General features: G+C 38.0%; 1 protein-coding gene across 1 annotated transcript in view; it reads left to right on the top strand.

Moving 5' to 3' along the window:
• Nucleotides 1-10348, top strand: part of slc1a7a (solute carrier family 1 member 7a) — a 29616-nt gene extending 19268 nt beyond the window's left edge. The window contains exons 4-11 of the mRNA XM_046409640.1: nt 1550-1592; nt 1866-2097; nt 2362-2461; nt 3288-3521; nt 5677-5871; nt 8896-9030; nt 9310-9409; nt 9861-10348. Of these exons, the coding sequence (XP_046265596.1) occupies nt 1550-1592; nt 1866-2097; nt 2362-2461; nt 3288-3521; nt 5677-5871; nt 8896-9030; nt 9310-9409; nt 9861-10127 (1306 nt within the window). The 3' untranslated portion in view covers nt 10128-10348. The remainder of the gene's footprint in view (nt 1-1549; nt 1593-1865; nt 2098-2361; nt 2462-3287; nt 3522-5676; nt 5872-8895; nt 9031-9309; nt 9410-9860) is intronic.
• The last annotated feature ends 2799 nt before the right edge of the window (nt 10349-13147 follow it).

Below are 13147 nucleotides of genomic sequence, written 5' to 3'. Positions count from 1 at the left end.
TTCAACAGCCTATAGTCAACAGGCAGCTGTCCACACCACAAAGGTGCATCATATTGTCATGTGTTCACATTTGATAGCTCCATTGGGAGTATAATAATGCTACTATTCATTCATTATCTTTTATAATTGCAATACTCTAAAAGCATTAATTTATTTACATAGTCAAATTATTTTATTCATTTTAATATTTGACTAAAGTCCTATTTGTAATATGAAATAAATTAAACTGACAGTAAGGGACAAGTATTATAAAATATCATTGGAGTAATGAAGGTAAACTTCCCAGCATGCACTGGAAGTCTGATTTTATGCATTTTATGCAGTGGCTACATGCCAGATGTTGAAGTGTCCTTGAACACGTGGGCCTGAGCTACAGCTGCCTACCAGCAGTAAGAGATGTATAAGAGGCATTCAACCTGTTCTATTTTATCTATGACATGATCGTTCCAGCATCATCAATGTGCACGTGCGGTGTTTCATCTTGCTGGCCTTCTTCTCTGCCATGTGACAGCACTTCAAGCCTGGATGATCTCAGTGGCTGTGCACAATGGACTCATTTAATTATCTGAGTGGGGCAAAAGCACGTATGAATATTACTGAACGAAGTTAGAATAAACTGACAAAACAGGGTAGACACACAAATGTTCACTCTGACACCCATGAGAGATTTAGAGTCACACACAGGTAACATGAAAACAAATTCCAGTCTGAAAAGTAGTGCGGACCTGAGGTGCACATGACCAACCATCCATTTTTCGCTTCAGATATATGTATATATTTCCCCCTTTTCCCTATCCTTGCATATGTTTCCCTGTTGCTGCTCCATCTTCAGGTTTCATCCAGTGTTGCTCCTGTATAGACAGCAGTCTGCCCTGTAAGCAGTGAGCCTCGGCAGAAAGAGCACTCAGTATGCATTTGTTTGATGAAGATATGAGTGGGCTTTCTGGGGAAGCTATTCAAGTCACATCCCTACTATATGCTTTCAGCATGTAAGTAATGGAGATTGTGAAGATTCATCAACAAAGATCAATGCAGAAAAATATGTTCACTAACGATACACACTACGGGGGACAGATACTCTTTTCATGAGGAACTCTAATGAGGTGAAAGCTGTAATCCCTCATTGATTTCCACGTTATAAATTGATGCCAGTAACAAAAGGAGGAGATGCACAGTGCGAGAATCAAAACCTGCTCAAGAGAGATTTAATTTGGAAGGACAGAAGAGGTACAGATCGTGAAAAGGACAAAGCTGTCTTGTAGGGTGGTTTGTGGCCATGAGCTCCATGCATCTGTTGTGTGATTTCATGATGACATCAATATTTCTGTTTCAAAGCCAGTTTAAACATATATGGTATAAAATTTTGCAATAAATGATGTCTTAAACCAACTAGTTATTCTGTTATTCATTGTGACTTTGTATTGTGTGGACATTTGTAACTATTAAGGACATTTTATTTTTTGACTTTGGAAATGCCTATTTTTGTCTTTCAAATTTTCAATTTTTTTTTTCAAATTTATTTAACATTTCTCAAAATTATCCTTCTCAGCAACATGTTTCCAGCCAACCTGGTTCAAGCTACTTTTCAACAGGTAAGGAAAAATGCTTAAGGCAAAGTTGTACTAAAAAGAAAAGGGGGGGGGGTGCATCAGTTCACCACAGTCACCACAACCAACAATCCACAAAGGTACACTATACTACTACTACACTGTACTATAAAGTGCTACCGTCTTTATCAGAAAATAACACACAAACTGATCAGACAATAACACTGTCTACTGCATTCATCTTGATACTGTAATGTGAAGTTGGCTTCATGTTTGCTGTGCATGATGTTCAGTCCTGTGCTCTGCTTTGGTTTCAAGTATCGAACCCAGAGGGTTCCTGAGCTCATCCCCAAACCAACGGTGGCTCAGCTTCTGGATGAGACCACCACACGAAGGGTCTACATCTATGGCATCCAGGATGACAATGGCACAGATGTCCAGAACTTCTCTTTGGATCTCACACCGCCACCCGATGTCATTATGAAAACATCACCTGGCACCAGTGAAGGCATGAATGTGCTGGGGATTGTAATTTTTTCCGCTACCATGGGTAAGTGGTTGACATATGGAGTGTTGTTGTCAACTTAGATACTACCTTCACAGAGTAACATGTAGATTGTACATGCATACCTTTGAATAAATACATATACATTCATTCATTTACATAAGTACATAATAAGTCTCCCCACATCTTTGCATAATTTAGTTTAAAGGGCAAAAAAAAATGTTTTAAAAGGCATCATTTTAGGTGTAAAATTGATGCATTTATCATTTTATTTATGCATCATATGTTGTGTTTTATTCTTCTATCCAGGAATAATGTTGGGCAGAATGGGACCCAATGGAAGCGCTTTGGTCAACTTCTGCCAGAGTTTGAATGAGGCAGTTCTTAAGATTGTTGCCATTGTTATCTGGTAAGAATCGTATTCACAAACTAAACCACCAAAATAAAGTACCAACATTTGCAATAAAAGCAATAATTGAAATATTTACTGAAATAGAGTGAATTTTTTATTATTATTACCTTACTTACTCTTTGGATGACAGTGCTGTTCTGTTGCTGTCAGTTGGTCCACCATTTTAACACAGAAAATGAAATACCTCAACAACCACTGGAAGGACAGCCATGAAAGTTAGTATAGACATTCATGCTTCTCAGAGGATGAATCCTATTGATAGTGGTGATCCTCTGACTGGCACCACCATGTGATTGATAATTTTAGGTTTTCTTGAAATGTCTCCACAACAGTTTTTAGATTTCCAGTTCATTAGGTACAGATATTCATGGTGCACAGAGGATTAAATCCTGTGTCACTTTTCATCTCGCACCACCAGCAGAGATAGAAATTTTTGTTGAGGAGTAAAACCCTTTTAATCAGAAATCTTGCTCAGGGAGAACTTTCACTCTGAAATCTCTCATGAGGTGAGTTGTTGCCGTCATTGCTTCATGTAGATTGTCAAAATCAGCTAAATATTCAGCCATAACTTTGGAAATAAATTCTTGCTGACAGTTCCTCTCCAAAGTTCTTTTCTGGTTACACCAAAAGGATTCTAATCTTAAAGGTACACTCTGCAGAATTTGTGGTTTGCTGATTCCCCTACCTTGGTTGTGGCAGAGATCTTGTTAAACAGTAAATTCAATATGACTATTAAAACATGACAAAGTGATTAAGAGTACTGTTAGTATTATATAAAAGCTAATGTGCTGTAATGTGATAACATTCATTCCTTCCTTCACAGGTATTTCCCCTTTGGGATCGTGTTTTTGGTTGCTGGTAAGATCTTGGAGATGGATGACCCTTCAGCCATGGGGAAGAAGCTGGGTTTTTACGCTATTACAGTGGTGATGGGTTTGGTGCTGCATGGTCTGTTCATCCTCCCAGCCATGTACTTCTTCATCACTAAGAAGAGCCCCATCGTTTACATCAGAGGAATTCTGCAGGCCCTGCTCATCTCCTTGGCCACTTCCTCCAGGTAAAAGTGGAAAATGTGAATTTCACAATAAAAGTCTGGATTGGATTTATATATTTCTTAGTGAACAATAAACTTGTGCTACATTATCCTCTGTTTATTTCTCTGTATAAAACCAAAAGTTATTATATGAGATACCAGAGGCTTATCGGTTGTCCAAAGAACACATAAACTAAACCATTTCAGAAAATGTAATTTCTGTATATACTAAATGTTTCAATCCTTATGTTTACCTCAACCACTGGAGTACAATGAGTACGATTATAAAATAACAATAATAATAATAATAATAAGCTGTAACTTAGGGTACAGCAAAAATAGATGTTTTTATATTACATTGTTGGTATCAATGGATCGGTTAATGGAATTCACTTTGAATGAAAGAGATGTTTGTTGAATTTTACAGTGACCTTCTCAACGTCATACTCTTCCAGCATCTTGAAAGATGGTTGCTTGTGCAACAGTTTTATGGAATTTAAACCTTAAGCATACTCACATAAATGTGAAAGCACTGTCCCCCCACAGTGCACCAAAGCACAAGCTATATGTGTGTTTACCTCAGTTTTTTTCTTAAATCCCAGTTTCTCACAATGAAATCAATCCAGTGCATAAATACATACAGTGCCTATAAAAAGTATACACCCCTTGGATGTTTTCCCATTTTATTGCTTTTATAAATGGAATTATGCTCAATATAATTTGGTTTTATTTCTGACAAAATATGTACAAAACAAATCTTTAATGTCAAAGTGTAAAACAGATTTCTACAAAGTAATATCAATTACTTAAAAATATATAATGCAAAATAAGTGACTACATAAATATTCACCCCCTTTTAAGAAGATACAGTCACAGCAGAGTCTGTATGGATAGGTTTCAATCAAGTTTGCACATCTGGACACTGCAATTTTATTCAATTCGTCTTTGCAAAACTGCTTTATCTCTGTAAGGTTGTTTGGGGATCGGGTGTGAACAACCCTTTTCAAGTCCAGCCACAAATTCTTAATTGCATTGAGGTCTGGGCTTTGATTTAACCAGACATTTACCTTGTTGTCTTTAAACCATTTCTGTGTAGCTTTTGCTGTATGCTTTGGGTCATTGTCTTGCTGGAAAATAAATCCTCTCCTAAGTCGCAGTTCTCTTCATTTTACCCTCTACCTTGCCTTTAAGTGCCTGCTGCTGAGAAGCCTCCCCACAGTATGATGCTGCGACTAACATGCTTCACAGTGGAGATCGTGTGTTTGTCGTGATGTGCAGTGCTTGGTGTCCACCAAACATAGTGTCTAGTCTGATGGCCAAAAAACTCAATTTTGATCTGACAAGACAAATTCTAGTGAAGATTTAATGTGAGCTTTCTTCAACAGTAGCTTTCTCCCATAAAGCTTTGACTGGTGATGATCCTGGGCAACAGTTGTTGTACACTGAGTCTCTCCCATCTCAGCTGCTGAAGCTTTTAACTCCTTAAGAGTAGTCACAGGTGTCTTTTTGGCTTCCCTCACTAGTCTCCTTCTTGCAAGGTCGCTCAGTTTGTCAGGGTGGCCTGCTCTCAGCAGATTTACACATGTGCCATATTCCTGAACTTCAACTCCAACAACTTCAACATTAACTGAACTTCAACATATGTTATGTAACTTGAATTTTTTTTACTGATACCTGTCAATAACTTTTTCTCTGAATTACTTTAGTGTTTGTTTGTTCATATGTAATTGTAGCCAGGAATACTGATTAAATAGTGACCTTCCAGACACAGGGATCTGTATACTTCAGTCAATTGAGACACATTCACTGCACTCAGGTGATCTCCATTTCACTAACTGTGAGACTACTAGCATCAATTGGCTGGAAGTCTGCTGAATTAGGTCAGTCACTTTAAAAGGGGGTGGAAATTAATGTAATCACTTATTTTGAATTGATTTTTTTTTAATTAATTTGTAGAAATCTGTTCACCTTTACATTTAAAGAGGTTTTTGATTTTTTAACAAAAAAAAGCCAAACTACATTGATCATGATTCCATTTAAAAAAGCAATTAAAGGGGAAAACGTTCAAGGGGATGAACACATTTCATAGGCACTGTACATGCAGCAAATAAGGTTTTGCCTTTGTTCAGAACACAGCACTCAAGCCTTATTTGTAATTAACTGTCTTTTCTTGCTGCAGCTCTGCCACTCTGCCTATCACCTTCAAGTGCCTCCTTGAGAACAACCACATTGACAGACGCATCATCCGCTTTGTGCTGCCTGTCGGGGCTACCATCAATATGGATGGCACAGCCCTCTACGAGGCTGTGGCAGCCATTTTCATCGCCCAAGTGAATAATTATGAGCTTGACTTTGGACAGATCATCACCATCAGGTAAGGCTCACTGGCTTTAAACCAGAAGTGGCTCATAAAATGCACATTGATGAAAAATTTCATGAACTATAATAAATGTCAGCAGGTGAGAGAGATCAAAAAAGAATGAAGATGAGCATGCTGACTCCCTTATGAAACATCTGTTTGGAGAGTAAACTGCCAAAGCTTTTTAACAGCAGCTTCTATAATTTTAGTGATTTTATTATATTTAATGTATGTCTTAAATAAATTTAGTGAAATAAAGCACAGGGCTTTAAAGGGCAGCTCCAGTAGATTTTGCACATCTTTCATCCAGTGGATCTGGAGGAAAATTTAAAAATCCAGAAAAATATACAGTGGCTGAGAGAGCTCAACACAACAATGTCATGAATCACAAACTGCAGCAAGAACAAGCTGTGTTCAGCACTGGTGTCCTCTGGAAACACTGTTGGAGCTTTCAGTATTTGTGTTGTATTTTTGTAATGTGCTATGTTATGTATATCTAGAATGCATTTCTGCATTTGGTTGTGTAGTGCATATTAGGATCGTGTTATCTAAATGTGGAACATGTGTTGTCAAATCGATGAAGATGTTATCGTAATTTGCTTGTGTTTTGCCTGTTTGTATGTGTTTTCTTAAGTTGCAATGTGTTGAGTTCATTGGCCACCATAAAAATCATCAGGGTTACCTGTACAATTTGAAAGACATGTGTGAAAGACATTTATCAAATGAAAGATGCTGTTAGGCTGAATTATGAGAAGTGTAGAATGCAGTGTATTAGTGGCTTGCCTTGTTTGTATAACTCTCAGCAATCATATCTCAAACTATTCCTTTGAAAGGATTAACATAAACAGCTGAGATTCTTATCACAACAGCAATTTTGTAAATGAGGGAAAAACCTCATTAAGTTTGACAATGGAAGCAAATTCCATCTGGGTCAAAAAATGGTGCAGGCACAGTTGTCGTGTTTTGGGTGCAACATGTGAATTAATCTAACGTCACACATTTGGTTTAATTCTGAATTAATAAAAAATATTATGGGATTTACTAGATACACATATATGTAAATGTCACACAGATTACGCCTCATATGAGCTTCTTAGTCTGATCTGATTTCTGCTAAATCAGTCTGGAAGCCCCGGGGACGCAGACAGACAAACAGACAGGCAGACAGGCAGGCAGACAGGCAAACAGACAGACAGACATACAGACAGACAAAAACACAACAATAGTCCCCACCACCAGCCTATAATTCTCAGCCATATTACCTGTGGCCCTCCCCAGGTCTAGGAAAAAAGCCTGTCCCTCCACTGATTTCACGACATGACTTGCTGTAATAACATTAAGCAGACCTCTCCTCATGGCTGCGGTCTGTGCCCATTCCCTCATAATCCCTTGGCGGTAAAACCCATATGACCTGTATTACTCATCTCCCTTGTCACGTCAGAATTATAATAATTTTTCAGTCTTTCTGCATCCTGTTCCCATGCCGTTTGGCTGTTTGACCATGGAGCTGTTCCATCTGCATGCCAAAACCAACACCCCACCCCAACCATCCAAGGTCTTGAACAGATCATCTGCTCAATCATTCTCCCTACATCTCCCATTCTTCCAACACCATGGTGGAATAAATATTAAAATCCTTTATGACCTTTAATTAAAAGTTGTAAGACTACAATGTAAAAAAGTAAAAATATGTACTTGGTGAACAGCCCATAGTGTTAGTTATTATATATTGTATATTACATTGTTGAATTAGCATTTTAGCATCATTTAGCTGGTTGAGATGAAGTCAGTTTTAATTAGGTAGTTTATATGGTGTAGTTCCATCTCCTCTATCAACCTTACAAGCCAAAGGTTCCCATACCCAGGACTGGGACCTACTACTGGGTCACAGGAAATTTCTAAAATGACATAAGAAAAACCACATGGTTTGGCAAAAATAAATAAATAAATAATTTAATAGCTTTATAGATCATTACAGCCAATTTTACCCCTTAGTTGAGCTGCTGTAACTAGTATAGTATGCCTGTAAGCTTTTAATTTTCCTACCTTCTGCAACTGTATCCAAGGGGCTAGAATATGAGCAATACTAAACAGTCTAAATAGCTTTTTAGGTTATGTTTATTTTCTTAATTTTCAAAACCAAAAATACCAAAAACTGTAAGGAATAGACCAGGCAATGTTTTAACTGCTCTACCATAAGCTAATGCTAAACAAGCTAACTATCTGATTCACTTCTTAAAGGCTAGGAACATCTTATTAGCTAACTGCATTGTTTTGTGGGGTTACAAGTGATATTAGAAAAACACCCACTTTATCATGAAAATCATAGCTGGTAATCTAAAAATGCATTCTGAGCATTAGCATTAGCTTGCAAACAAAATTCACAGTCACTGCCCAGAAATGAGGAGCCTGCCTTTGTTTATTTCTGTCAAGTCACAGACCTGTTCTCTTCTGAAAGTGAAATATTCACCACAGGTGTTCTTGTAAACTGCACTAATGTGCCGCATTAAAATGGGAAGATTGACAGGCTTGCAAACTGTCTTTACGGGTGAGTCAACATTCAACAATGTGTTTCAAATTCCCTCATCATTCTTTGTGTGCCATACCCATTGTAAACTAAGGCAAGTCAACACTATCAAGGTAACCTGCCTTTGTCCACTTCCCGGCATTCAGCAATCCATATCTGTGTGAGGATGCTACCTGAATGTCACAAGGTCACAAAATTGTTGAAAACAGCCCATAGTTCTAAAAGGTGTAGGAACCCCTGTCGTAAGCTTATCACGTGTTTTGTGCAAAACATGAATCTACAAAATAACTGCAGAAACTGACTATGTATTAGTAGTATGAGTATGACTACTTCAAAGCTGTTCTTGTCATAAATGTCCACATGCAGTTTATTTCTTTGCAACAACACTTACATCTGTCATAAACTACTTTTCACTTTCTTTCAGAAAGCTTGTTTCCTGCCTTTGGTGAAGACTTATTACTTGTGTGCTATAAATAAACTATTGCACTCTGGTCCTCTTTCTGTTCTCTCAGCATCACCGCCACTGCAGCCAGTATCGGCGCAGCTGGAATCCCACAGGCTGGACTTGTAACCATGGTGATCGTGCTGACCTCTGTGGGTCTACCCACTGATGACATCACTCTCATCATTGCTGTTGATTGGGCATTGTAAGTAAGGTCTGATGATCTCTCCACAATGAATAAAACAATCAAAGCCATCACCCAAATGGTTATGACATTTCATTGAGTTTATTAAGATTTTATACACTGATAAACACTGTAGTGCACAGGTACCATATCTGATGGGAATATTGTAAGGATCTACACTGTATAAACCTGAACATCTCAGGGAACCGAAGGCCCACCAACTCTATAATGTCTTGAATAATATCTTATGGTTTTCAAAGCTCATTAACTCTGTGGTTGACTTTTGATTTCATCACGTAGGGATCGATTCAGGACCATGGTCAATGTGATGGGTGATGCTCTGGCCACAGGCATTATGGCTCATATCTGCAGAAAAGATTTTGTCAAAGAAGGGGAGCAGGTGAGAACATGCAAACCAAATCAGTGAATTGTGAGGTTGCAAACCATCCATTTTTCTTCTTAAGGTTGTCTTGAATTGTATATATTAATATTTATCTTGGTTTGAAGGAGAGATGAGAAACTGGTTTATGGTATATGATTGTCATTAATTTCTTGTACGTAGAAATTTATTTTGATAGACTTTACAGCAGATTTAATGGAAGAGTTCAACATACTATCTTATTTGCTTGCTGCACAAAACCTCACTTCATTTTCATAGTCATTAACTTGTCATTGTTCCATTTCATGTCACTATCCAACCTTGTGTATAAACTTTTTTTTATGGAACATATATGTGCACATTAAAAATGAGGCCCCAGGTCAGTTTCCTAACACACGTGTGAACTACCTGTTTAATAATGTGATTCTGAGTCACTCACCCCTTTCTCCTCCATGATTTTTGCATCCACCAGGTGCCTCTGATCTGTGAAACTAAGCCCATGATAAGCATCCAACAGATGATGACCTACCAGAACCAGAAGAACGGCTGCTACCAGCCGCCTCCACATGGTAGCAAGCAGGACCACCTCTCCCCAGACGTGGCTCGTCTGATCCAGCTAGAGGAGGGGATCCGGCCAATAGAGAAGAAAAAACATGCTCATTCCTCTCATCACAAGAGAGACCACAGAGACAAGGACCACTGTTCTGTTGATATGAACGGGCTGGAGACTAACGTATAATGTATAGCAGCTACCCTGCTACCCTACTGGTTCATCCATAGCTGCAGGGCCAGCAGGAGAGGAAGAAAAATTAGAGTTTGAAGCAACTAAGCTCACTCGCTTTCCCCCTTCAAGGAAAGCATCCCAGACTGGACGAATGCAAATGACCACTGAAAGAAAAAAGACAATTTTTTTCTAAATAACCTAAATAATGACCCACATTGTTTGTGTATATTTGTGTGTGTGTGTGTGTGTGTGTGTGTGTGTGTGTGTGTGTGTGTGTGTGTGTGTGTGTGTGTGTGCACGTGTACATATTTATCAATGATAAATTATATTATGATATTATGATATGATGATATTATTTGGTACCAGCAGTGACAGTGTGCTGCTCCAGCTGACAGACATTTTCACACCAAAAAGCTGATCATGTTTGAGGTTTCACCAACATCCTGCCAGATCTGTGAGTCAGCCCACCTCAGAGGAGCAGAAAAGGAGAGCAGTAGCAATATCAGATATAATTTAGGGAACATAACCCTCTATGGACTGTGGGACAAAAAAACATTCATATCTCTTTTTATTCATTATGATCTGGTATGGTGTATTTTTAGCATTACAACGGTGTGGATTTTTGTATTTCCTTGTTTTTTGGTCGTTCAGCTCTCTGTAATGAAACTCAGGCAAAGTACTGCCTGTTTGGAGCATTTTTATGATAGATTCACTAACTCCATCACCGGCACAACACAGAGATACAGTGGAACAATACAAGATAATTGTATACAAGCCATAACAAGAAACCTCTATTTTAATACACATATTGAACTGTTTGGTTCACATTCAGAAAGAAATGTGTCAGAATTTGGGATAAACAAGAGGGTATTAATTATAATTATCCAAAATTTCTCAGCAACGCCTTTCCTTGCACTTCTCTGCCTTGTGGTCCTGGGTGTAGTGGGTGCTCTGCCTCAAACTTGCAGCACTGTATGGTCAGTGCCAGAGTCATGGCAAAAAGAAGATGAACGTCACAATGAAAACAAAGATAAGTGTTTGCCCTTGTGTTGAAGTCATGTTATGTTGTCTTTGCACCCCAATGTATTCCCTCTTTGCCTTAAACGACCAAAGGAGAACCACATGGGACAAGTGCGTTACTGATGTACACAGCAAGAGCAGAACAACACAAGTCGACAATCACAGGTCATATTCTGAACTCTGTCCATATGTATGTTATGCTGTACATTTATGTATTTCAAAAGTTAAACAAATGTAGATTTTACTGTCAGTTTGTTTTAAGAGCTGCCATTCTGTATTTGATTAAAGAAACATTTTGCTGTAGTCCAAACTTTGTAAAAATATACCAACTCTGTAAAAACAGAAACATCAAGAAATTGAAAAATATATGAAATCTACAAACAGCATACTGTTGGAGGTCTTCTTTAACAGTTCTGGAATGAGAGGTTTCACTTACAAAAACTGCAGGTTCAATAAAGGTATATATATATACACACATATATTACTCAGTGCTATATATGTATATAGATAGATAAATAGATAGATAGATAGATAGATGTGTACTTATAATTTCAGTCAGTGGTTGCTCTTGAGGCAAGACTGGGTTATAAACATGAAAGAAAATCCATTACCAATGCAACCTTGGCAAACAAATTACAGGAGTTATGTGCAGCTGCTAACCTAATGTAAAACAATCACATGAAATAGGCTGAAAGGATACACTCCAGAGTGCAGAAGTTAAATAAAGCTTACCTTGTATTATCCCAGAAAACGCTATCTGTCGGAGCCACATCAGTCATTCCTGGTACTTCTCCCAGATGTTATATTCAAGTGAGCATCAGTAATGTTGCTATGGTTACACAACAGATTGTTTTTATGAAAGTTTCTCAAAAGCCTAATGACTAATGTGGATTCAACTACAGTTTAAGCTCCTCATCTTGGCAGAGATAATTTCTTCATTCACATTCAGCAGCTATAGTTCCCATGAGGCTTAGATATAGCATCCTGTCAAACCGGTGAAGCTAAGGGGTTGAAGCTAAGCTTGCTTCCTTTAGCAACCCTCCTTGAGTGAAACTAGTGATGTTTTGGATATTCAATATGTTTGAACTTTAAAGTGAGACAATGTCACTTTTGAAATATCATAACCTTCCTCTTACAAAAGAAAATCTGAATTCATGAGCAGTGAAAGGCACTGCTGATCACTTCACTACACTCAATGACTTCTGCTGCTACAGCTTCATATAACCACTGGCTCTGCTACTATTAACAAACTTAAAATATTGCTGTGTCCAATATCACTTATTATGTACTACATGCTCAGTTTGTGCACTGTAGTTCAACATACTATTGTGTGAATAAACAATAGTATGTATTTTTTTTAACATATTCCTCAGTGCTTGACTTCCTGAGCGCCTTCTTGCCGGCTGGAGATGCATAACGTCAGTAACCCATGCCAACAAAGAACTAATTTAAAAATCCATCACTCCTAGCAAAGTGAAACCTTTCACTTGTTGCTATTATCACTACTACTGTGTTGCATTGTGGGATATTTATGCCAGTACAGTGTCCACTGCCTGTATACTGTAATACTACTTGCTTCATACAGAGGCTGAGAATGACCAATTACTTTTTTTAATGATGTAAGGAGTTGAAAATGGTTTCAACAGTCTTCTGTATAGTGTTCTCCTATAATACCTATCAAAATAAATAGACTGAGAATAGAATTATTCCAGATACTGTTCTTTATCTCTCTCTCACACACACTAACACACAGAATTGTTAGCAACTTAATAGAAAAGCAGCTTTGTCATTTATTGACCCACCAACCCCAACATGTAATATTTTCTTGGGAGCCAAGCTGAGCCCACAGGTTATAGGTCGACCCACATTACATTTTCAGCTGTAATCAGTTGCTTCAGTTGTCAAAATGCTATCTATGCATGCTGGCGTCCGGAAGACTCATTTGCATTACATTGAACACATCACAATTAGCTTCTCTGTGGTTATGTATAATTATTATGCTATCACATATCCCA

Source organism: Scatophagus argus, chromosome 13 (assembly GCF_020382885.2).
Source record: "Scatophagus argus isolate fScaArg1 chromosome 13, fScaArg1.pri, whole genome shotgun sequence".
NCBI classification, from domain to species: Eukaryota; Metazoa; Chordata; class Actinopteri; family Scatophagidae; genus Scatophagus; species Scatophagus argus.
This window is presented reverse-complemented; position numbering and strand designations above follow the sequence as displayed.